The sequence below is a fragment of the Sus scrofa genome, chromosome 15 (assembly GCF_054392235.1).
Source record: "Sus scrofa isolate SSC_HxYL_T2T_F1_AM1 chromosome 15, Sscrofa_HxYL_maternal_Yorkshire_Landrace_v2.0, whole genome shotgun sequence".
NCBI lineage: Eukaryota > Metazoa > Chordata > Mammalia > Artiodactyla > Suidae > Sus > Sus scrofa.
Window position 1 is genome coordinate 35,383,283 of NC_139397.1, and position 27,463 is coordinate 35,410,745.

The following is a 27,463-nucleotide window of genomic DNA, read 5'->3' on the forward strand; positions in this document are numbered from 1 at the left end:
ATGGAAGACTGAAGAGAGCACACATGACCTAAATCTTGTGGAACAATCCATGTTTGCCACTGAGGCTTAAACATTTTAATGATAATCTTGAATGAATTTAATTATTATCTAAATTTCATAACCTGTCCTCAATTATCCATGTTAATAATTCTAGATAAAATGAAATGTGCTGCATTGGCATCGTACTTTTAAAGAATCAAATATCAAGGACAGAAAGACATTGCCGATGTTCATAGTGTTGTATGTGAGAAAGTTTTTGAGTGACTTGGGAAATTTCAATCACTATATTGAGGAAGTAGCATAGTGGGTTATGTCTATGTGGGAACCTGAAACTAGGATTTGACGCAGTAAAAATTTTCAGAAGGAAGTAGTAGAGTGTGAGCCCTAGAAGTTTTCCTGGATAATATTGCCACATGCTGCAAAGTTTGGAATTTCTAACCCAAAACAGAGACGATTTTTCTGGGCAGTCTTTTCAGGTTTTCACAGTTATAAGTGTCAGATTCCTTTCCATGAAAACTGTAGAAAAACCTCCTTTAGCATTGTTTGAGTGCTATAAAATGTGTGGTTGCCCATGAGTTAGCTCATCAAAGATAATATATGGAAAAAAATACTCAACAATATTTTATAAATCTCAATAAAACTCTCCTTTAGTAGATCTTTAATTTTCAGAAATTATGCTCTTAAAGAAATTAATTTTGATTTTCTGAATTCTAAAAATAGTATCTAGAGAAGAATTATTACTGTACACTTATGTGTAACTAGAGAGCATGGGGAAATTAAAGATCCTTAGTGAAGTAATTTACTTATCCGTTGATTTTGGGGTATGTTTCTAAGTACTTAATTGTCTGACTCAATTTTAAGCATATGTAAATAATTTATCATCCTGATGATGGTCTTTTGGTCCATACAATCAATTTATAGTCATAGAAATTTAGGGAAAGAAGGGATCTTAATGGTCACCTAATCTAAACTTTTGATACCTCCATGAGTGATGGAGTTGGGGCAAGAGCATCAATATAGTGACATCCATCCAGCCTAGTTTAGGTCCTCCTGTCCACACTGCACTAGGGTTATATCTGTTTGAGTAGTTTTAAGGCTTTGTAGATGTTTGATTGTAAATTACCATTTTTTTATAACCTATAATCAGAAACCATACAAAACTCAGCTGCAGACATTTGCTCTTAGAATGAAAGGTATTTATTTTTTTTCTTGAACAGTAGAACTTTGTTCTTCAATATGAAATGAAGTAGAAAATCCTACATTATAATTCAAGGGCTTCACATTACAAAACACAAGAGTATTTAAGTTAGGGACATCAGTTTACATGTGATTAAGTTTTAATTAATGCCTTTAACTTAGATCCAAGAGTAATCTTCTTATCTTAGATAAAATAAGAACCTACCAAAAAGACAAATGCTCAAATTAAATCAAAGAAGCTTTTTTTCTTTCTTTCTTTTTTTTAAGGCCCGCACCCATGGCGTATGAAAGTTCCCAGGCTAGGGATGGAATCAGAACTGCAACTGCTGTCTTAAACCACAGTCACAGCAACTGTCAGATCTGAATAGTGTCTGCGATCTACACAGCAACTCATGGCATCGCTGGCTCCTTAACCCACTGAGCAGGGCCAGGGAGCTAATGCCATCCTAATGGATACTAGTCTGGTTCCTTACCGTGAGACACAGTGGGAGCTCCAAGAAGCTTTCCTTTTAAAAAAATGAGCCAGGAGTTCTCATTGTAGCTCAACATGTTAAGAAACCAACATATTATCCTTGAGAATGGAGTTTTCATTCATGGCCTTGCTCAGTGGGTTAAGGATCCAGTGTTGCCATGAACTGAGGGCATAGATCCCAGATGCGGCTTGGATCTAGTGTTGCTGTGCCTGGGGTGCAGGTTGACAGTTGTAGCTCCAATGTGATGCCTAGCCTGGGAACTTCCATATGCCACAGGTGGGGCTATAAAAAGAAAATAATAAAGTTAATAATATACAAACCATACAGACACTAATACACATTATACATGAAACATACAACAACTTATGTCTTGGTTTGTGACCAAAGTGGATTTTACACTGAACACTGAAAATGGGTGCAAATTGAACATCTTAATTCAATCAAATAAGTAATCTTAAATGGAATGAGGATAATTCCCTCTGGTCTATACTTGTCCTGTGTGGACAGAAATCTCTGCACAGAACTAAATTCCTGCAAGTCAAGTCGATTGTCCAAAATAGAAACACATTCAAGTGACAAATACATTGAAATAATGAGCAGGAGAGCAAAATATACAGATGGAGATACTTATTTGAATAATTTAACTCCCTTTCTCCCAAGATACTACATGTGAGGGAAAATACGGATTGTTAGATTTAATGGATAAATTGCCCAATAGCTATTTTATTATTGTTTCATTTTAACAGTTTGATTTGTATTTTTACAACTGGCAAAGTCATTCCTATCGAAAAGTCATTTCTATCAAAATGGGCCAACACTGTAATAGGTCACTCCTAATAATGCACTTGACTACCTATTTTTGAAAAGCAAGCTCTCTCCACCTAAACACTGCCATTCTATAGAGAAAGTCACTTTATTTTTATTTTCTAATCTCAAATCTGGTGAACATTGCTTTCTTTAAAAAAATATATCTTAAAGACACTATTGTTACAATTAATGCTCAGGGCAAGTATGACAGTTTATGTTTTAAGAATTAAGAAGGCTGGAGCTTCAACTCCTTTTATCCTATAACATTCCCACAGCTAGGAGGTGGCTAGTTCTAATGGAAAGAAACTCAAACAAGGGTGGAGTTGGTCCTTAGCCAGTAAAACATGACTCAAGGCTACTCCCCTTCCTTACCTCCACCCACAATCTAGGTCCCTTCTCCTGAAACGTCATCACAACCAGTGTTCTGAGGCCAATAACATGAGATATTTAACTCCACCTGCCTTGTCTCTGGCAAGGGACCTCCAACAGCCTGTTTCGGAGACTCATGGACTGCTAGTTGCGCATCTGCTTTGAGGGGATCCTTTCTAGCCTCCTGGAAAGCCAAGTGCTAACACAGGGATGAAATTGAGTCTTTATTATACTCGCAGGAATTCAGCCTCCAAAGAGCTGCATTGATTCCTTGATTCCCATTTCTGTTCCAGGCTCCCACTACCACACTATTTCATAAACTCTCTGCTGGCAGGGAATTTGCAGAATGTGTTTGGCACATGATAGGTGCTCAATAAACAAACTTTGAAAGTGAGTTGTGTTGAGCAAAGGGAAGGCTGCAAAGGGACTTAAAATTTGAAGGGTTTTCTACGTGTCCAGAAAAAGAGGGGAAGGGGGGGAGTGTGAGTACCAGAGTATCATCATTATTGTTTTTATTCAGTCTTTAGGAATTCCACTGGCATTAATCAGACACCTAGCAGGGGAATCCAGACTGGCGGATAAATAAAGGATCCTCGTCCAGTGCCCCAAATTAGGAGGCGCAAAGCCTCGGGTGATAATCTGCGTCAACCCCTGGGGTCTCAACTGCGGTCGGTGGCCCAGGTAGAACCCGGGTGGGGCTCTGGACCCCCAGTGCCCCGCTGCCGCTGCCTTCTCGGAGCGCTGGAGCATGCCCAGTGGCAAGCGCCAGAGCCACCGAGGGCTTTGCACACTCACACTCCGCTTCTCCGGGTTTTAGCAGGAGCCCGTGGGGGGCGCGGAGCGGGGGGGCGAGGGAACCCGCCGGAGCCCGGCAGCCTTGGCCGCGCTTGTGAGGAGCTAGCGCCCGGCTCAGGGCTCTCTCCCGCGTTGCGGTTGCTTGGGAGATGCTGGAGCGCAGCGCCCAGCTACTCCACCTGGCGCGCTGAGCTTCTCGCGGGGAGACCCCGGGAGCCGGCTGGGGGAGCCGACTGCGGTAGAATGCGAGCTGGGCTCCTCTGGGGCTGCGAGACAACGCTCCAGAGCGGTCAGGTGCAGCTGGCCCGCAGCTCGTCAGTCCACTAACTTGTCACTTGGTGGTGTCTGGTCTTCAAAGCTCTCCGCGCTTTGGGGTGGTGGGAGGGCGGGGGGGAGTGGGGAGTTAGAGCGTCTGCGGTAGCCAAAGCAGGGATCCTGAAAGGGGGAGCCTGCCTGGTTCCTCTCTTCTTCCCCTCCCTATCGCTCCCCTCCCCCCACCCCGTCGCTGCCGCTTTCCCTTCCGCCAATTCCGAGAGCGTCGGGCGCCTGTGACATGCGATCGCTGCCAAGTGACGGTCCCCGAGTCTGAAGTGCCCGCGAGGAAGTGAGCGCCAACGCGGGCCGCCGGCGATGACAGCCATGAAGCAGGAGCAGCAGCCCACCCCGGGGGCCAGGGCGAGCCAGGCGCAGCCGGCGGACCAGGTGAGAGGAGGCTGCTGCGGCCAGGCCCTCCCAGGAAGGGAGGTTCCAGTCCTTGCTCCCCACTACCCCTCCTCCCGGGCTCAGCTCCCACGCCTCCCTTTCCCCACCCTCCCCCCGCCCCAGTTCCAGGCTCTCCTCAGCTCATCCATGGACTCCGCAGGAAGTTAGACCATCTTAGTGCGCTCCGGGGCCAGGCGAGAGGATGCGCAAGGTGGAGAGCCGCGGGGAAGGGGGGAGAGAGGTAAAGGCCCGGGTGGCCCGGGAAGCCCCAGCGGGCGGGCCTCCCAGGGAGGGAGAGGTGGCTGGGGCCAAAGTATGGGGGTCTCTTGGTTCCTATAAAAGCGCGTTGAAGGAATTGCTGCGCTCCTGAAGGCGTCCCCTTGCTGGGTTCGAGCTCTGTCTTCACGTAGCTGAGATGAGTGCTGGTCAAAGCTACCCAAGTCGGCAAATGACCTTTAGGCCGGCAGAGTTTTACCTTTCTTTTCTTCTTTTTCTTCTCTCTCTCTCTCTCTCTTTTTTTTTTTTTTTTTTTTTTTTTCCTTTGAAGAGATCGGGACGGGGGCGCAGCAAAATAATGGAAGAGTGTGAAACACGCATCTGTGGTCTGCTTGGAGCAGAGCTTGAAGCAAAAAAGGCATTATTATGGGGAACTGGAAAGATACTGGCTTTAGTGATTTGTTGGGTCCAGTTGTGTTGTGTCTGCAGAGATGAGGTATCCTACGCTGGTTGAGGGTTATTTCAGTCCCTTTTCCCCTTTTTCTGCTCTGGCCACCCCTTTTTTGTTTCGGTCTTTAGGGGTCTGTAGCATAACCGTAGGGTGGATTTTCATCTCGTTTCTGTTCCTGAATTGAGGTGACTAGGGGAGTTTGGTGTCGCTTTTAACCAAAGTTATAGGGTCGGGAGCACAGAGGTTCCCTGGTGAAGGGGAGGGAGGCTGTGATGCGCGGGCTGGAGCTACCTACGGTCACGTTTACATCAGAGTCTGAGACGAGAGGGCTACACTTAGGTCAGCGGATAACTACGAGGCTGGAGGACAGAGGCGCCGGAGTACGGAGATGGTCCCTTTGCCCCCAAGTCCACTGTTGAAGGCTTCCCGACGCATTTCTGGCAGAGACATCTCTAGCTCATTGCCAGAAGTAGGTGCAAACAGCTAGACTCCAGTAGAGGTTTCGTTCTTCGCATATTCTAAGCGTTGAGGAGCTAGTGAAGGAGAAATGTCCAAATCGCTGAGAGTGGCGTGAGGCAAAAGGGGCGATGCCAGGGCTGCTGTTATTAATATTCTAGTCCTGGCCATCTCTCCTGGCTAGTGGCCTCTGTCTTCTCCCCTACGCTACCCTTTTCATTTCCCTCACATATGTTTCACACAGGTGGTGAGGATTACTCAACGCCTTAAAGCCTGTTTACTGAATGAGTGTTGCAGTTTTTTTTTTTTTTAAATGTGAAGCAGTTATTTTCTTAAACCATACTCTTTGCTCCCTACTCTGAGATAAGTATGAAAATATTAAAACCTTTGTATTACATGATATCTCCTTTCCTTTTATACCTGCTCCTTCCAGCACAAACCACAAGGTAGCAACTGGTTAGAGATTATAAAAATAATTTCAGGAGAGGAACATGGATTTAACATCCTCTTTCAGGCTGACAGCCCTTAATTTTCATTAACAAGCCGCTGAGCCTCTCCACCACTTCTTAAAATGATGCTACCAATAAGAATGATTAGTCAGGTGAGAGTCCCCACATGAAATCTTTGCTCACTAACCTGTGACACCAGCTGGTTACTTGAGGTGCTGCTAACAGTTCAGTGATGGTGGGGGTGGGAAGGAAGAAGCAGAGAAGAGCACACAGAAACTGAAAATGTATATACATACACACATACATATATATAGAGAGAGAACAAGCTGTATATGCACAGCCAAGCCTTTTGTCAGAACTAATCTGTGCTTAAAATTTGTATGGAGAGAGATTCAGACAGGCATCCCTTTTTCTTGATAGCCTGCATTTTTGTTTATGGCCACTGTGAATAGTCAGGGAGTGGCCATTTGCAGAACTCTTGTTTAATTGAGTCTTTTAAAGTGCCTTTCTGAACATTGACATGATTTTAAAATGTCAATGGTATGCATATTACACTTGAATTAAAATGAAAGAGATTGATTTCTCCAGGGGAAGGAAAGAAAGACTGAAATGTACATGGCAGCATTCCATTGGGGATTTCCCAAGCACTCCCAGAAGATACCTATATGTAGTCTTTTCTTTGTCTAAAGCTAGACAAATAAAATGATAACCAGATGATGTGAACAATTGTGAATGCTTAAACTGTGTCTTCTAAAATTACTAAGTTTTTATTAATATTGTTAGTCATTGTGATCTAATTCTGCCTTTGTCACACAACTCTCATGTGTTCCTAGATATAATAGCTCCATAGAGACATGACTTATTGTTCAAGTTTCTGTGATATTTCTGAAAACAAAAAATCCACAAATTTAACTAACCATGTAGCTTTATGAAGTCTTACTTGATGGCTAAATAGGGGGCATATTTCAGCAAATCACTTACTAGGTATTGATTTTGTGTGATTTCAATTTTTGAATGTTGCCAGAAAGGTCTTTTGATTTCTGTGGTAGAGATTTCTATGAAACCTCAAAATGCCTTGTCCTGAGGCCATCCAACACCCGTTTCCACTTAAAGCAACGTGGAAGACCCCAGTCTTTCCTCTGGGTGAAATTGTTATGAACCACATGGTTTAATTGTTATTAGAGAGAGCTTGATAGCCCTGTTTCATCTTAGCTACTGCTGTCCTTGGCCCAGGGTGCCTTGACCAGAGGCATCTTTTCACAGGGAGCAGCTGCAACAAGAGTACAGGGACTGCATACTTTTATTAAAGTTCTGAGTCATTGGAGATATTTTAATCATCTTAGTCATCTTGCCGTTAAAGTTTCATTGATTAAATAAATGTTTATGATAGTTATTTTTGTTGTTTTTATAACACTCCACATTTACAAAATGCCTAAAAATAAATGCTTTACTATGGGCAGTAACAGTCATTCCCAGTTAATACAATCAATATCCCATTTTACATGGAAGGATACAAAATCTTTTTTTTTTTTTTTGTCTTTTTTTTTATCTTTTGCCATTTCTAAGGCTGCTCCTGCAGCATATGGAGGTTCCCAGGCCAGGGGTCTAATCAGCGCTGTAGCCCCCGGCCTATGCCAGAGCCACAGCAACACTGGATTCGAGCCACATCTGTGACCTACACCACAGCTCACAGCAATGCTGGATGCTTAACCCAGTGAGCAAAGCCAGGGATTGAACCCGAAACCTCATGGTTCCTAGTTGGATTTGTTAACCACTGAGCGAGCCATGATGGGAACTCCCACAAAATCTTGAGTAGCTATTGTAACTTATTATTATGTCTGGAAATCACTTCCTGAATGCTTGCCATATGCCAAATACTGTCCTCTGGGTTGATAAGGAAATATTTAATGCATTTTTCTGTTTGATCCGCAAAGTGACTTTTTGAGGTGGGTCTTGTTGTTATTCTTGTTTTAGAGATGAGAACACAGAGGATTAAAGAAAGCAAGCAACTTGTCAACCTTGTCCTTATAAGTGGTGGAAATGAGACATAGCCCTGGTCTATGGCATTTAAGGAAAATAAGCTCATTTAGATCTAAAGCCCCACCATGCAACTTCTACACAATTACAGTTCAGCATTCTCCTGTTGGCATAATGCAGAAGAATTGCAAATATTATATGTGTGTGTGTACAAATTTACCTTGAATATAAAATGAAGAATATTTAAAACTTCAACTGTAGTATAAATAGTAACTCTTGCAGTTTAGAAGTTAACATCTCTTATATTTATTGAGATAATATAAAAAGACCGTATATATCCTGATGAATACCTAGGAACTTAAAAAAAAAAATGTTAGTATCTGTCCTTGGTAATGATGAAACTTTCAAGGCTTCTTAAGTACATTTTTATAGTTAGACATGGTTTAAAATGTGACCACTTTTCCACCAGGTGGCACCCTTCTGCTGAGTCCAATGGTAAAAAATATTTCCTAAAATATTTGACAGTCTTCTCAGCTCCGAAACACCAAACCAAACAAGCAAAAATTAAATAAACAAGAAAAAAATAACACCCTTATTTTAATTTTATTTTTTTAAGTGTGACTAAAAATTGTATTTTTATAAGCTACTCTTTGGCTACAGAAGCAGCATTAGTTATGTATTAAAAATTAAAAACAAAAGCTTATTCTGGTAGAAAACCAGTCTCTTACAGTTCAGCACATATCAGCCTCTATGGTCAAAATAGTGATTAAATATGTAATTCATGATATGCCTTTTATAAGATATCTATTGTACTTTTGAGTTTTAGGTAATGCTAACATAAAATGTTTCCTTAAAGAAATTAGGATTCGGTATTTTTTATTTCAACTTTGGTCTAGCAAACCTGATCAAAATTTTCAAGTGTATGCTTAGTGAATTATTATAAAAAGTTATTTTTCCATGTTCCCTAATTCATAAACATATCGTAGTTTATAAGCTATTGTTTTTAATTTAGAAGCTCAAAAATAGCTTTTAGAAATCATGTTGAAAAACTTTATTTTGTAGGAGACATTACTTCTAAGCATTCAACATAAGATAGTGTCTTATTGGTGGACGAATTCTATATGGTTGTTCTATAAAACATATTTGATATTGGATACAGATACTATGTAGAAGCCTTTATAACTTAGGAGATAGTGAACATTTCCTACTTGTCCTTAATTTCTTATTACATATATTTTATGTATATTTTATTGCATATGTAGATTATGACATTTAATCTATTGAGGTTAGACTGCACCACAAAACATTCCTTGCCTGTAAGCTTCTAATCTCTCTGTTTATTTCAAAGACTGAGCCAACTGTACATTTAAGAAAGATTATATAAAAACAAGTTAAAGGAAATTGTGTTATTAAATATTAATGCTGCATTATCTTATGAAGTACATTACATTGGAAACAAAACACAAACCAAATTTCTCCTAGTCTGAGTAAAAATAAAGCTACTTTGATATTTGTTCCTTGAATCATTTATGATTACATAATATTTTAAACTTTTAGCACTTATAGGTATATTTTAAGTTTATTTACGGTGTACTGTGTAGCATACACAAAACTGGAATGTTGCAATTAGGAATTTGAGCTTTTGTGCCATCAACTAGGAGTATTTATTTACTGTTGTCTATGGGCTATGCACTGGAAAGCATAGATTCAAGTTCATAGCTCAGCTGCCATTCGTCACAGTGTGTCTGGGGTAGGAGAACTCATTTTCTTTGTTTCATTTGTGAATGGAGGTGGCTATAGATCCTTTATATGCTTTTCATAAACACTGAATGAAGTCATATATAAAAACTTTTGAAAAATACTTGTCTCCTACCAAGTGCTCTCATTAAATGCATAGTCTGGGGACAGGCACCTGGGGGGTGGGGGAGAAACTTAGAGGATCCCTGAGTCAGCTAGAGCTGGTATATTATTTTAACATTTTGCTGCATATTGCATTGTTTAGTACACATATTTGTCTGATTACTTATGAGCTTGCATGTGCATATAAGTATTTCATAATATAATATAAATATAGTATATACCATTTGCTTAGGCGTAGAGCCTGATTGGGAAGAAATGCAAACTTCAGAATATTTTGTTAATCCTTATTTCCACTCAGTCAAAACTCACTTTACTGTCCTGCTCTGTAAGGGTCCAGGTTGAAAGTAAACATTGGCTAATTTTTGCTAACAGGAGAATTAGCTACTGAATATACATATTGCTCTCAATATAAGGCACTTATATTGTTAATTAGTATGGAGAAAGAGGAAATTTAAAGAAAAGAGAGGTGTGATTTATAGAAATATCTCAGAAGGTGAGGTTTCAGTCAGTGTTGCAGGAGAATGTACATAGCGGTGGAGCCCCCAGAAGCCCAAGGTGGGTGTGTCTACTGTCATTGGGGATGAGACTGAAAGATTCAGTATTGAGCTTGCCATAATTCTAAAGCTTTTTTCACACACATTCTTTACAGCTATTCCTATGCAATATTTAAATACACACAACGTTTTTGATGTTCCAACTATTAATATTCCCTCCATATATTTTCGTATTTGCTGAGTGACCTTGTGTGTTCTAATCAAGTTTATGTGTTACTGAAACATCGTAATAGGGATATACACTAAGACATCCATCAGCTAAGAAAGTGTGGAGCTCTTCCCATCTGAAGACCTGTAGAAGGGCCAAAAAAAAAAGAGCCAAATAAATAATGGAGGGAATGTAAACTCATTCATAAACATGTTTTCATGTAAAGTTAGAAATGTTTTCACCCTCGCCTTGAGAAGTCCTACAGTTCAGTATTGATTATTCCCACCACAATATTGTGTTAAAGTGTGCCCTTGACTTGATCCTCAAGCTTTTTGGCAATTACCATCTGTTTACTTTTCCCCAGCTCCATAACATCTGTTCTCCAAAGCTTTTATACTGTGTACCTACTACTCCCCTACCTAAGAGACATACTTATTAATTATATTAACTGAAGAAAGGCTTGTCATTTCCAGATAGGTGAGGAAGCTGGGAGGGAGGTTCAGTGGAGAGAATGGAACACTTAAGGGAGAACTCTTCTATTGTAGATTCATTTCCATTAAGCTGTTCTAAATCTTCAAAGTTTCAGACATACCCCCTAATCTAATGGTAAATATAACACCCACTTCCAGGCCAAATACAGAAAACTGGCTTGTATTCAAAGCTGATAAAAGAAATATTTATTTCAAACTGTTCTGTTCAGTAATTGATGTTAACAGTACTCTTTGTAATGTCCTCTAAATAACAACAATGATTTTCATTTTCTATTCAAGTTTGTCCTCTATGCTTTATTTGAAGATTATTAACACATTAATAATTTTTAAACCAGCTTTCAGATACTATGCTTACACCTTTAACCAGAACAGTGTATTCTCCAATCTATTTCGCAATTGCTAAACGGTTTTCAGATTTAATTATATTTTGGGCAAGAAGGAAACAAGAAGTAAGGTTGAAAACAAAGTCCAACAGATTTCAGATTGAAGCATTCTCTACCACTTGCTATGCACTGTAGGCCAAATAATTCAGTCCTCTAGCCATTCCTTCATCTTTAAAGGAAAAGGATAGGGAGAACATGGCAGACTATATGAAGGGGCTTGTATATAACATCTGGCCCGTGGTAGAACTCAGTAAGTTTATTCTTTTGCTACTCTGCTTCTGAATCATCTGAGAGGATTATTTCATTCTTTTGCAGGAGTGGTTTTGCATTTACATTAATAAAAATGCTGAATATATATTATATATGTATGTGAATATATATAAATATATGTGTGTGTGCATGCATGTGTATATATACATTACCAAATGTAACACAGCACATGCACACACCCTTATGATCTAAATATACTGAGTATTTTACAGTTGGTTTGTTATAAAGCATTAGGTAAAAGTTTATAACAGCCTGACTGATTTCTACTATTTTTAGCTGATAACCCGTTTAGGATCTTCTTTGAAGTGCTCATGGTTGAATATTCTCTTTTTCCAGAAGTTTGATTTCTTGAAATGATTGAATTTCCTTAGAAATTCTTTGCATGTGGAAACTGATGATATGTTGAGTTGAAATTTAAGAAAAGTGCATAATTAAAACTGACTTTAAATCTGGAAGAGCCAAGTCAAGCTATCTGTATATTCTCCAGCCATGTGGTATAGTATCTGACTTTAATCTTATTGTAATTTATCATACTTATCGATTTTCTCAGATCAATGCAAAAAGCTATGTATCTGATTACAAGATAGCAAATGAAGAAAAGTGAGGAAACAAGCCATTTTTTATTATCTTTATCCCCACCCACCTTTTGAGATCTCAATGAAGATTCAATTTCTTCTTCCATTTGAAAGCCTCTGCTCTAAAAACATAAGTATGACAAATCTGAATTCTGTCATCGAGAACTTGAATGGCAGGCTCTCCTGTGATTTATTTTCAAATAATGGACCAAAGAGACCACTTGAAGTCACATTAATAGTACTTGTACACAGTAGAAGTGAGCCTTTCCTGTAATTGGTATGAGAGTTTACTTTTTTGCAAGAGACCTGAAGTAAGAGGAAATTCTGATATGCTTCCATTAACCACATCTCACTTCCAGATTAGGTGAATTAATGAGTTAATGAATGCAAGACATGGACACTTTTTTTTTATTTCACATATTTTGAAACAAGTGCTAGAGAGTCCTTTTTTTTTAAATATAGCAAATCTTTAAATCAATGTTTCACAAACTTGCATGATTCTTCTCACTTAGACACAGAATCCAAGATTAGGAATAAAGATACCTTTTGAATAGAGATCAAAAATATATCTTTTCACAAAGAGAACTCTGAAATTCATGAAGAATTTCTCAAATGTAAAAATAGGTCATTTGTTTGGCTATGTTAGCATGTAATTTGCATTTCCTGGGATCTATGAACTTATGAATAGATTTTTCTCTCTACTCCATTTACCTTCAGTGATTTTAAGGGAAAAGACTGTACATTTCACTTTGTTTCTTTTTAGAGTACTATAAAACATAAGTGTTTTAAGAAACAAAGTATATTTTGAAGGTATATTCAGTCTCTTCATAAAGTTATTTCTTTTCTCTGACCCTCCAAACCAAGTGCATTTCATTTCTTGACAGTCATGTTGGCAGTGATAGGTGAGAACTGAATCTGGAATTGACATGGAAGAGACTCATCTTTGTTCACATCTATGTAGGTTGCTTGTAATTGCTCTAAATGAGGTTTACCTGATAGTAGTTCCAGAGTGACATTATGGGTGGTTTCTTCCACATCTGCCACTCCTTACAGATGTCTGTTCACAGGGTCAACGCTTCTTGTGTTTCAGGATGGTCACACAATTCCTTTGTCTCCATTTCATCAATGCTATCTTCAAATCCAAATCCAGTTTCTTCTACCTGTCTATATTTCTGAGCTCCAGTTTCTGTCCAAGACTGATTCCTTGATGTCTAAACTACTCTGGTAACCATAGTGACCTTGCTTTTCCAAATCCTTCCTTCAAAACGCCATGTAGTCAGAAATGAGGATAACATTTTGAGAAACTGTATTGATCTCATGCCTTTGTTTTCAAATCAGGAGGCAGTCAGTGCAGAGGTGAGTGGCCTGTCTCAGGTCAGATAGTGGGTTAGAATCAGAAGCAATACTTGATTTTGTGTCTTTTTACCAATGACCATTTTTTTTTTCATGTGTTGTGCTGCCAGCATCAGCTATTAACAGAGCGCCTATGATGGTGTCTTGTTGGCACGCACATACACCTTCCTTAGCACTTGACATCTGAGTAAAATTTGTTTTTTAAATTTACATTCTTAAAAACTTTGAATCAGTAGGCCGACTTGGGAGTTCTCATTGTGGCTCAGTGGAAATGAACCTGACTAGTATCCATGAGGATGTGGGTTTGATCCTTGGCCTTGCTCAGTGAGTTAAGAATCAGGTATTGCCATAAGCTGTGGTGTAGGTTACAGATGCTGCTCGGATCTGGTGTTGCTGTGGCTGTGGTGTAGGCCAGCAGCTGTAGCTCCATTTCGACCCCTAGCCTGGGAACTTCCATATGCCACACCTGTGGCTCTAAAAAGAAAAAAAAAAGTCAGACTCACTTGACGTTCCTTGGTTTCACCATTGTGATGTGTTAGTTCTAGGCTTAGACTTTTGGCACCTGGCCACAAAATTTTACAGGATCACATATGCATCGTCTCCAAATTGCCATGCAAGAAGTCACCCCAGTGTTGTAAACCCATCCTGAAAGTAAACTGTGAGATACAACGAAATGACAGAATCTCTCACCACACATGAAGCTACTGGCATTCTTAAACTTCTTCCCTTCCCCTCTGCCTGAAAGAATACCTACTGATATTTACACTCAGCTTTTGAAATTATAGTTCAGTGATGAATGGGGAAGTGACTAGATGAGTCCCTTCTTGAGAAAGGAGGGATTGTACTTAGGCATTCTACAAAGCATGAAGGTGACTTTTAGAGCTTTCTTGGGAAGTTAACAGAAACAACGGGCTTCTGATTCACTGGAGTTCTTGGAAGAGAGGGCTGTTTCTAGAAACTGTGGTAATTTTGTCAGAGTCCCAAGTTCCCATACCAGACTAGGGAAACTTTTATATGCTAAATTAATTCCTTAATTAATAAGTGTTGTGAGTCACATGGAATTCTTTTTAGTGGAAAGAAGTCTGGCTTTCTATTTATTTAATCTCCATTTAAACTGTACTTTCTAGTTTGAGCAAGTTACCCAGTCTCACTTGGAATTTAATACTTCATATGGAAATAGGATGATGCTTAAAGGTATTCTGCAATAGCAGAATTGTTCTAAGGATTAGTGATAAGATGGGTTTATTAACCAGGGGATGTTGAAAGTGGTTGTGCTTTTTGCTATTATTGTTTTTAATGTGTATTGGGTTACTCTACCAGATTGAGGAAAAGGAGGGGGAAATCAAGCTTCACTGGATGTGGAGGTTCCCAGATGTTGGGAATACCAGGTTTAGAGATTTTCTTCTCTCTTATTTTGACTAAACTGTAGAACACCTTTGATACTGAACTCCTATCTTTTTAATTTTTTTGGCTGTGTTGGTGTCATGTGCAAGTTCCAGGACCAGGGCTTAGACTCACTCCAGGGGGAGCAACCCCGAGCTGCTGCAGTGACAATGCCCTTAACCCACTATACCTCATAGGAACTCCGAGCTCTCATTTTTGTTGATGTGGAGATTATATAGATTCAACCTGGCTCCAAAGTCAACATGGATTCAGGATTGGTCAATAAAATATATGTCATACATTTGTTTTTATATTTCTTTTAAGTGCAAGAAAATCAACAAAGTGTGCATTTTGAAGGTGGAGAACTGCATATGCATCTGCCCTTCCTGAATTTGTATTCCCCCGCCCTTGCCTCCATTCCATGGTTACATTCCTTCTCATGCTTATGATACTTTCTACATTTGGAGCTCTATTTCGTTCCTATTCATAGCTACAGTCCTTGAGCTGTAAAGGTGAATCCCCAAAAGAAAGAAAAAAAAACCCTAATATAGGATGACAGATGGTGCAAATATTTGGAAATAGGTACATACAATCTAGGATTAGTTGCTTGGGCTCAGAAATGTCAGCCTTATATTGCTTATTGGTCAACAAGGCAATTTTGGTGAAGGGGAAATCCGGAACAAACACATCATCAATTGAAATTGAACATAACAGGCCCATAATTGTTTTGTAAACTCCAGCATGCAACATTGTAACAAGGAAAAGTGTTTCAGAGAGGTCACAAAGTACCAAGAGGTTATATAGGTGATAAAAAGTTATGTAGATATAACATGAGACTACTACACAGTACCATCTGCTAAATTACATTTAAAGCCAGTTTTTTTTTTTTTTTTTTTTTTAAGGAGAAAATATTCCTTCTATGTATGCTCTAGTTACATATCAAATGACCTGAGCATGGAAAGTAATAGTCAAATTACCATCATAAAATCTGTAGATGGTAATTATTAGTAGCATGTGCTGTATGTTCCTATTTCTGACTCAGAGCAGTTTAAACAATATAATCATTTTCCTTCAGTTTTGTCCTTTTAAGAGATGTTATTCTTTCTTTCTTTCTTTCTTTCTTTCTTTCTTTCTTTCTTTCTTTCTTTCTTTCTTTCTTTCTTTCTTTCTTTCTTTCTTTCTTTCTTCCTTCCTTCCTTCCTTCCTTCCTTCCTTTCTTTCTTTTCTTTTCTTTTTACGGCTGCACCCGTGGCATATGGAAGTTCCTAGGATAGGGGTCCAGTCGGGGCTACAGCTGCTGGCCTACACCACAGCCACAGCAACACGGGATCCCCGACCCACTGAGCGAGGCCAGGGATTGAACCCACATCCTCATGGATACCCGTCAAATTCCTTTCCACTGTGCCACAAGGGGAATTTCAAGAGATGCTATTCTTTTTTCTTTTTTGTCTTTTTAGGGCCACACCTGCAGCACATGGAGGTTCCCAGGCTAGGGGTCCAATAGGAGCTGTAGTTGTTGGCCTATGCCACAGCCACAGCAACATGGGATCCCTGACCCACTGAGCGAGGCCAGGGATTGAACCTGCATCCTCATGGATACTAGTCAGGTTTGTTAACCACTGAGCCAAGATGTGAACTCCGAGATGTTATTCTTTTGAAAGGATCTTAGAACTAACTATTGTGATTATGCCCCTTGGTTTACTGATAACTGAGAATGATAAAGGCTGACTTGTTCAAGGTCATAGCTATTGATGAATTTAGATACAAGATCAGATTAGAAACCAGAGTTCCTCACTTCTAGGTTGGGCATTGGTAGGAAGCTCACTCAATCATGGGGTCCTAGAAGTCATTTTTCCTTGTCTGGGTTGACATCAGATGAAATAAATATGGGTGAGAATTAAGGTGGGCATGTTCTAGCTGGTTTAAAAATTTTTCTTTTAATTAAAAAATTTTTTTCCAGGCAGTTGTTTTAATAAGATTAGATCTATTATATATTGATCCTATCTGCAAGCATCAAGGAGCAGGTGGTCAGTGTGTAACAGTTGGGTGACGCCTAGATTTCCTGCAGTTTCTCACTTCTCAGACGAAGTGACAGAGAATGGGAAAATGTGCTGTAGATCATATGCGATCTGTAAAACCACACTGATCCATATCAAGTGAAAATCCTGGTTCTTACGTAAATATATAGTGAGCATATGTCAAGGATTTAACTTATTAACAAAGAAACTATCAAGATAGTAAAGCTGGTTTAAAAAGCATTTGAGGAAGAGAGATTTATATAACCAGCCAAAAAAAAAAAAAAAGTGACATACAAAGTTAACAAAATTAGATCCCAACCCAGTTAATATCCTATAGGGCATTTTTTTTTTTTTTTTTTTTTTTTTTTTTTTTTGTCACTCTTGTGGCATATGGAAATCCCTGGCCCAGGGATTGAATCTAAGCCACAGCTGCAACCTGCATCACAGCTGCAAATGCTGAATCCTCAACCCACACTGCTGTCCTGGGATCGAACCTGTACTGCCACAGAGGCAGTGCCAGATCCTTAACCTGCTGCACCGTAGCAGGAACTCCCCCATAAGGCATTTAAACTATAACCTTTGTGGTTATCTTTTATAGCAGACAGATTTTTTTTTCAACTTATCCATTTTCTATAATTAACATCTAATTTTATAGACTTTGGCTCTATGTCAAAAGTAAATGGTATATCTAAGAAAGATACATTCTCTTAAAATTGTATAATTTTTATGTATAATTCTTGCGTCTGATTAGACAATATCCCAGTCTGACATTATAAAAGATGGACATGCAGTCATACTTAAGTTTTATTTCCAAATTCTCAAAAATTTTCTAAACATCCTCAATCTCACAAAAAAATGAGTCTGGGTCCTATGCTTGATGTTGCAACCAACTTCTCAAGCAACTTTATCATGGCTTTCTGCAAGCCCTGTGGAGCTTTGAATGTCAGACTTGATTCACCAGCAGAGATGTTCTGGAATGCAGCCAGTTAGCCAACACTGCTTGTCAAGTTTGTCCCAACAAATTGGTCCAGGTGTTTTTGAAGCATAGATGAAAACAATTTAGTGATTTCAGATTGCTCTCCGTGGTGAAGATGAAGTAAGATAATTGCACACAGAAAGGTGAAAACCATTCTTGAGGATTGAGCAAAATGAAGGTCAGATCAAGTTGTATGGCAGTAGTTGTTCCTGGGAATGGCTGCTTTCTGAGCTGCCCTTTGGAGATGGGACTCTCAGGAGAAAAGCATCACCTCCACCTGGGGAAAGCCACTTCCCTTAACTGACCCTTGATTTTTCTAATCTGAGTAAAAAAAAAAAAAAGATAAGTTTAGGTGAGTATTTTTGTACTGTGCACAAAGAGGTTTGGTGAAAAAATTGGGGTTTTAACAATCTTTCTGGATTGAGACTTTTCCTAAAAAAACAAAACAAAACAAAAAACTTTCACTGCCTATGGAAAAGTATCCTACCATATATTAGGAAAAATGCTTTAGACCAGCACTGTCTAATGGTGAAAAAGTTTCTATATATATGTTTTCCAATATGGTATATACCACCTATATGTGGTTATTGAACATTCAAATTGTGTCTAGTCTTACTGAGGAGCTGATTTTCAATTTTGTTTAATTTTAATCATTTTAAGCTGAAATAGCCATCTGTGACCAGGAGCTACTCTATTAGACAGTTATTTCTAGACCTTTGTTTTCCAAACTAACATGCATATGGATCACTTGGAGATATTGTTGTAAAGCAGATTCTAATCCAGTGAACCTGGAATGGGGTTCAAGATTTTGCATTTATAACATGAATCTAGTCTTCAGTGATTCTGAAATTCTAATTTACAGCTTTTTTACCTGGTCTGACACCTGTCATAGAAGATGTCTGATGGGCCTGTAGCAAAGTTACAAAGTATAACTTTAGAACTATAAAAGGGAAAATAATTTTAGTGATAAGATTATTGACATACTTATTGTCACTGATAGTGACTAAAATTTTGAGTACTATTTATATATACCATGCAATGGTCAAGTGCCTGTATTTCATTTATCCTCACTATAACTCTATGTAGTAGATGTTACTTTTATTACAGTTTTGTACATAGGAAGCTGCAATTTGAAGGGCTAAGAGATCTCCAAGGTAGCACAGCTAGTAATGGGAGAAGCTATCTTTTGGTCACCTATAAGACTATCTACTATAATGAGTATCACTTGCTTTCTTTTGTCAAAATGAGGCCATGATTTGGTGTGCTTAGTTGATTAGTAAATCATATTTGATCTTTTCTGCGGTCAGCAGCAGCAGAAGTAGTAGTAGTAGCTGTTGCTGTTATTGTTTTACTAGTAGTTACAGTAATAATCCCCTTTAAAACTCTGCAAAGTAATACTGTCATTCTTATTTTGAAGAAAGGAAATAGTGGGCAGAGAGGAAATGTAGTTTGAATAGGGCCACATACTTTAACTCTATGTAGTTGACATTACTTTTATTCCAGTTTTGCAAATAAGAAGCTGCAATTCGGAGGCTTAAGAGATTTCCCAGAACCAGAGTGGCAGAACCAGAGTCAGAACCCTGACTATCTGCCTCTGGAGTCTATGCTCTTGTCTGCTCTACCAGACAATTTCTAAGAGTTTAGTGGGTACCTTTTGAGTGTCAGGCAGTGTTCCAAGAGCATGGTTCCTGTTTTCTATATGTTCTGTGACAAATGTAGTTTACTTTGAAAATATTATCATGAATAATTCCATGTTTACACAGAATATTTTAAAACAGAAAATGACTCTTCCATGTCCAAAATGTATACTTGAGTTTGTGTGATAGCAAGCCAGCTTTCAAATTAGGCATAACTAACTTTAGTGTCTTTTAAATGTGAAGGTTCTTGTATCTACTTTTTTATTGGTGGAAAAATGATGAGAACTATAGGATATTGTGTGTGTGTATGTGTGTGCAGGCTTCACAATTTAGAAAAGCTTTAAATTATTTTTCTTATCTCTCACAAGAACCTTGAGCAACACATGGGCTTCATTATTTTAATAAATGAAAAGGTGAATACTTTCACCCTGGTTATTCAGTAACCTAAGTGTCAGATCTAAACCTTATTTTTCAGAGTTCTCTTGTCATTTCGTTTAGTTCAATGACCAATGTTAACTGAGTCTATTTTTATATTTCCTGACATAAATAAAGCACACAGTCTTTCTCATTACTTCCTGAATAAAATCCTCACATGGTTCAAACATCAAAATCAGTATATATACAGTGGGATGTCTCCCTCCTACAGTTGTTCCCCAGCTACTCAATTTATCATTCTTTCATTTTCCTAAGAGATCATCTCTGTAAATGTTCTCATTTTTCTTTGTTCCAGAGATATTTTTGCATGTAAAATCTAATCCAAATCTTCATCATCTCAGTTTTTAGGTAAATGTTTGTTTTAAAATACATGATACTTTTTGTTGTTTATGTTTTGATAAAAATCTGAATATTTTAGGAATAGATTCATTAACAGTTGGCTTCTTTAACACATTTCCCTCTTTTATTAATGATGAATTAGAGCTCTGTGTGCTCCATAAACTTATAACCAATCTTGGTGTGTGTGTGCCTGTGTGTTTATACATACAGAAAATAAGAAACATGCTCTTAGGGCACTGCCTGAAATATAATGCGTACTCACTGAACACCTGAGAAATTGTCTAGTGGAGCATATAGTAGTGTCAACGCTAAAAGCAGATAGCCAATATGCATTTCTGATCAGCTACACACAGTAAAACATTAAATATCAATTAAATGACATTTAAATATTTAATAAGTCATTTAACATCAATTTAATAAAGGAAAGCAATTGATGGTTACTATGATATGTATAATAGTATGTGACCAAAAAAGCATTTTCTCTGTTTACCAACTGTGATACCTTAGGAATCTCTTAACCCCTCTGAAACTCAGCTCCTTGTTTGCAAAACTAGAGTTAAACTATTCAGTTTGTTGGGATTCACTTCAGTGCTATTCTTCTATGTGTATGTATATCTTTATCTGTATAAAATTATTCTCTCTATATATATATTAGATTCTTTTACATTTTTATTAAACTATAGTTGATTTACAATGTTGTATCAATTTCTGCTGTATAGCAGTGACCCAGTCATATATATGTATGTATATATGTGTGTATGTACACACACATGCATACATTCATCATTTTTCTCCTATTTTTTTCCATCTTGTTCTATCATATGATTCTTTTAACACAATGAAAAGAGAATAGCTGCCTCCCTACCTCAAGTATTAGACTCAGGAACAAGTGCCAGCAGTTGCATGTTCTAAATTTGGAGACGATTGATAAGCATTTCCCAGTGAATAGGTGAAAAGAAAGGGACTTTTATTGTCATATTATTAAAGATAAATTTATATCCAATGAGTTACTTATATTAAGGAAATAAGACAATATTTGGAAATTCTAATAGAGCATTTTGAAAGTACCCTGTATTTTCTGTAACAATAAAGAAGATTTTATATTACTAGATGAATGAATGGTGCAGAGAAGCATACAATCTGCCAGTGGACAGAACCCAGCATTGTGTAAAGATTGTTTCCTGTAATTTTATTAAGTGATATGGAAACTTTCAATACATGATGATGAATACATGTCATGCTTTCATTTTCTTGCATCCTGGGCGCGGGGTGGTGGTAACCTAATTTGGAAAATGGTAGGCATCTCTTTAAAGAGTATACTATACTTCATCTCATCTCTTATTTAGCCTAAAAAGGCTATATGTTGCTGTCAGCCACCATTACTTATTCTCCTAGTGAAGAGGAAAGGGAGTAATCATAGTTGAGGGAGAGGTGGAAGATCTTGGTTGTTGCAGAATCTTTGTTGTTGTTGTTGTTGTTGTTATTTTCTAGGAAAATTACTTCAGTAAGTTATAAATCCATGCATTTTTATGTTCTTACAACCTCATGAAGAAGCTGAGAACCATTTCAAACTCAGAAAGTCTGTTTGGTCAAAATATTCCCCTCTCCTCTACCAAATAGTATTGACAACTATTAACAAACACACCAGGAAGAAAAATGGCAGTGATGGAATGTTTTATTGATCCATTAAGGGTGACCAAGTCTTCCAAATCTCTAGCCACTTTCAACAGGAGGAATTTTTAAACTGTTCTTAACAACAGGGAAAACAAAGTTTTAAAAGCTACTTTTTAGATTCCATAAAGATTACAGAGCCATTTAAAATCAAATAACTCCTTTTCTATGAAAAATTTTAAAGAAAAATCAATTTTTTACAATGCACTTCTTGAATTATGGTAGGTCATACTTGGTGGCAGGTAATCTTTAAACACTAGGAAAAAGCATTTTGTTTCTAATGGTTCTGGAAACTCAAGCTATGAAATGGGAGGTGGTTATTAGAGTTTGAATCGGGAACTAATCTTCGATGTTCTGCTCAGGATATTATAAGAATGGGGACACAGTTTAGGGAGTACATTGATAGAAGTCAAGTAGAGCTTTCTTTCTTTCTTTTTTTCCTTCTTTTTTTTTTTTTTTTTTTTTTTTTGGCTTTATAGGGCCTCACTCACGGCATATGAAAGTTCCCAGGCTAGGGGGTCTAACTGGAGCTGCAGCTGATGGCCTACACCATAGGCACAGCAATGTGGGATCTGAGTGATGTTTGCAGCCCACACCACAGCTCACGGCAACATCGGAACCTTAACCAACTGATCGAGACCAGGGATGGAAATCGAGTCCTCATGGATACTAGTTGGGTTCCTTACCACTGAGCCACAGCAGGAACTCCCAAGTAGAGCTTTCATAATCTATTTTTTTTGTCTTATAAATGACCCAATCAGAAAAGGTATATGAAACAATACAAGAAAGATTCCTGATTTCCTACTTAGTAAAGTGAATGAAGATGATTTAAAACAGATATTAAGTTAATTATTACAAATTCATATGTAAAGACTGGGTAAGGGAGAAAATAATTAGGAATTTGGACTAACATATACACATTACTATATATAAAATAGATAACAAGGACCTACTGTATAGCACAGGGAACTGTACTCAATATTCTGTAAAAACCTATTTGGGAAAATAATCTGAAAAATAATGGATGTATGTATACGTATAACTGAATCACTTTGCTGTACACATGAAAATGATATAGCGTTGTAAACATACTATACTCATATAAAATAAAAACATTAAGATATTAAAAAAAGGGCATAGGTACTATTTGGTTTTATCACTGGGGAATCAACTCTTCTGTGCATTTTAAGCCAGGGTCTCTTTAGTTAGACCTATTGCTTTTCCAAATTAACCTGGAAATCTTAGGTCAGATAATATAATTGCAGTGAGACAGAGCAGTTTATCAGCAAGTTCGGATTCTCCAGGACCCTGGGGATGTTCTTGTCTTAGCACAACAAACCCTCTGTTTCCCTAGCTACCATCAATCTCATGACATACCCAAAGGATGAATTTTATGTTTGCCCCTGGCAAAATCTAACTTTATCATCCTGCCCTTAGAAATATTTGTATATGTAGACATCCAAGATTATGCTCCAAAAAAAGCTCTTCTGAATTAGCATGGGAGCATGTTTCTGCCTTTTCACCTCAGTATCTATGGAGCTAAGTGTTTACATTGGAAGGTCTAGGGGTGACCCTGGGCAGTCTTCCTTACAATAACCTACCTTCCTCCTTCCCTTTCTTCCTTGCTTTCTTCCTTCTTTTCATTCCTTCTTGAGTAAAGAGACAGGAGGGAATAAAGAAGCAAATACAAATCTTTCTTTTCTTCTTGGACATGTGTGTCACTTAACAGAAACATCTCACCTTTGTTTTGATTTGTAAATATGGAACATTTAAATGCCATTTTCTAACATGAAATTTTTACATCAAGACCTTGCAAGGCACATCTGTTCTTTTTATCCTAGACCTTAGAAAGTACCTTTCAGACAAACATTTTGGTATAAAAATACTTAAAATGAGCAGCTTTTATTTGTTTATTTATTTTTTAAGAAGTCACAAAGGAAAGTTTGGTGAATTATGGTGCTAACCTGGAGTTATTCAGGCAGGTTCTCTTTTTTTTTGCTTTTTTTTTCCTTAGGGCCACATCCACACCGTATGGAAGTTCCCAGACTAGGGGTCGAATTGGAGCTGTAGCTGCCAGCCTACACCACAGCCATAGCAACACAGGATGCGAGCAGCGTCTGTGACCTACACCACAGCACACGGGCAACATCAGATTCTTAACCCAGTGAGACCCGAACCTGAATCCTCATGGATCTAGTCAGGTTCTGTAACAGCTGAGTGACCAAGGGAACTCCCTAGGCAGGTTCTGTTTTAATTGTCTACGATTTCATAACCCATTGCTCCATCACTTGGTGGCTTCAAACTGTGACTATTTTATTTCCCATTCTTTTGGTCAGGTATTCTGGCAGGGATGGGTGGCAGCTCTCCACTTCTGTGTGGTGTCATTAACTCAACCAGGAGCTAGGCTAGGTGTCACTCATGTGTCTAGTACCTTGGAGCCCAGTCAAATGGCCTTTCTTTCTCTCCATATGGATAGCTTGGCCTTCTTGCTAGTCAGTTGTCTTCCAAAAGGGGACATTCCAAGCAATGAGGGCAAAAATTGCAGCTCTCTTAAAGATCAACCTTAGTAGTTAGAGAGCTTCTTTCTGCCACATTTTATTGTTTAAAGTAAGAAACAGAGTTGACCCAAAGAGCAAAGGAGAAAAAGTCTTTATCTCCATTAGAGATGTGTAAAGAATTTGCAATCATCTCAAATCCATCATAGACTCAAATAATGTTGGTTAAGAACAACAGACCTGTATCTGAGTGTAAATATTCACTATGGGGAGAATTTAAGTGTTTAAATGATAAAAAAAATTATAAGAATAAAGGTAATGCCGTGAGATACAGAGAACGCACTGGTAGTTGCTGGGGGCAGGGGCGGTGAATGAGTAAAATAGGTGAGGGTGATTAAGAGGTACAGATTTCCAGTTGCAAAATAAATGAGTCATGGGTATGAAATGTAAAGTGTGGGGAAAATATCAAAAACTATATACTATATTTGTATGGTGACAAATGATAATTAGATTTGTCATGGTGTTCATTTAGCAATATATGAAAGTATCAAATCACTGCTGTACACCTGAACCTAATATAATTCAATTACAATTCAATTAAAAAATTCATAATGCCTCTTAATTTTTAGGGGGTGGGCATCAAACTAGGAATTTGATGAGAAGCTTTAGTCTCAATAAAAAAATATTTTTTAAAAAAATGATGCCATGGAGTTCTCTTGTGATGCTGGTTAAGGATCTGGCACTGTCACTGTAGCGGCCTGGTTTGTTGCTGTGGTGCAGGTTCGATCCCTGGCCCTAGAACTTCCACATGCTATGGTCGTGGCACCAAAAAAAAAAAAAAAAAAAAAAAAAAGAAGAAAAAGAGAAAGTGATGGCATGGTGTCAATGATGATTTGGCCATAGTCCATCAATGAATGCCCCTTTAGAATGTGAAAAAAAGTTATAGTTATTAGAAAACAGTTCTTTGAATGTAACGATGCTTAAAAGGATAAGAACTTATTATTTTCATTCTAAAATAGAAATAGCTGTAAAACAGTCATCTTTATTTAGGTATAGTTGTGAAATATATTTATTTAGAAATGGTTTGGTTGAAAAAATGGTATGTTCTAAATAAACTTTTAACTTCAGGGAAATTATGACCATCTAGAATAATTTGGTGCCATAAAGTAGAATATATATCCAGACTTCTGAGAAGGTTTACATTATAAGGGAAGGGACAATGTTGTATACAGAAGTTGGTTACTGTGGCTATAAAGATACTTTAATTCTGAGACATAATTACTTTAATGAATTCTGCCACTGTGAAATAGTTTATACTGTCAAATTTCATGCTGGAAGGAGCAGCTAGGCTGGAATTGGCGGGCTCCAAAGATTTCACATAAAGTGAGATTTTTCAGATGGGGATAAAATGATCCAGGAAAAAAAAAAAAAAAAAGCTTTGGGTTTCTCAGGAATGCAATAAAATTCTCTATGGAATATTTTTTTAAAAACATTATTCTTCTCTCCCCTTAGACATTAAAAGTACATGAAAAATCCCCTGTTCTCAATGGTATAAAGTTAAAAAATGGACTTCAGTGCAAGTGTAAATATTCCTGTTCATGGTGCATGTCTCTATGATACATTTCTCCTTTATTTACCCTATGGATAAGGCAAGAGTTACTTAACTAAAGGGGGAGGTGGAGAGGCCATCTCAGAAGAGTCAAAAAGGAAACAGTATTTCATTTATTTTATTTTTAAAAATTTTATTGGCCACACCGGAGGCATGTGGAAGTTCCTGGGCCAGGAACCATAGCAGCCACCCAAGCTGATGTAGTGACACACCAGATCCTTATCCCACTGTGCCACAAGGGAACTCCAAGGAAACAGTATTTTAAATCCCTGCCTAGTCGTAAGAATGATGTCATCTTTGGCTGTTATTGTTTTCTTCACCATAATGTGGTTTATCAGGAAGAATTCTTATGCTGTCTAATGAGGATTAACTGTGCAGCTGAGGTGACTAGACTGGATTGCATTGAATAGGGTAGTGAGGACATTTCAAAAAGGAAGAGAAAGGAGAGAAAAGTGTGAGCTTCTATAGATGACATGTGTCAAGTCAGATTCCTTCTGTTGCTTGGACTTTTACAAGGTGATGGCAGCAGCAACAAGGAACTTGACAAGAGTAACATTGTCTCTGGAGGCTGCCCTCCAGGAATGCTCCCATTTATCACAACTGTACAGAAGTCATATATGGAAGTGCTATAACAGGCAGAGCCAAGCTGGCTGTAATTAATGGCTCAGGCAAATATTATTCTTTAAAGTATTCAGATATTAATAAATGTTAGATGAGAAAGGAAACTATTTATGTCTTCACCCAGCACACTTTCAAACATTTGTACAAGAGATAGATATCCTAATGTAAACATTTGCAGCCTCACATATTATTGGAATCGCTGAGTTGTAACAGGTAAGTTACTTGAACTATTTGTAATGAAACAGTCATCTAATAGAAGCCATTGTCCTAAGCAGTAGTTCTCTGTGAAAAACAGTTAAGAAAAATAACAGTTTTTAGTAATGCACAATATGAAGTTGAAGAGGATATTGAAAACCTTCAAGGATGCTTTATTACCAACTTTCATCATGGCTTGAGAAAAATTAAACTTATGTAGTGGTCTTTTGTTGTATGTTAGTCAAATATTGAAATAAGTTATAGTAGGAAAATAACACTGCTTGATATTTTTATTTTCAAATGAGATCAGTTTATAAATTGAGGTGCCTCACAAGTTGGTTTATAATTTTTGAGTTCTCAACTCTTATAAGCAAGATGGCATTGTTTTAAAAGTATCCACATGCTTAGAATTTATAGCAGGTTAACTGGTTTGTTCCAATTGTTTGCTTTTATAGGTAGTTTTTTTGTTGTTTGTTTTTTAACTTTTAGGCTAAAGCATACAATGAATTATAGGAACCTCTGTCCTGCTTGAAAATTCTGGAGGTTGAACTGCATTGT

At 37.9% G+C, this 27,463-nt stretch overlaps 1 protein-coding gene across 12 annotated transcripts in view; it reads left to right on the top strand.

Moving 5' to 3' along the window:
- DPP10 (dipeptidyl peptidase like 10) overlaps positions 1 to 27,463 on the top strand; it is a 1,405,335-nt gene that overhangs the window by 744,009 nt on the left and 633,863 nt on the right. For 5 of the 12 annotated variants that reach the window (XM_085001432.1, XM_085001442.1, XM_085001437.1 and 2 more), the window contains exon 1: positions 4,219 to 4,343. The exons of 3 other annotated variants lie outside the window; for them this stretch is intronic. In XM_085001432.1, the coding sequence (XP_084857558.1) occupies positions 4,272 to 4,343 (72 nt within the window). In that variant the 5' untranslated portion in view covers positions 4,219 to 4,271. Of the gene's footprint in view, positions 1 to 4,218; positions 4,585 to 27,463 lie in introns of those variants that run through there. 4 more of the 12 variants (XM_085001434.1, XM_085001438.1, XM_085001435.1 and 1 more) reach the window with 3 other exon arrangements.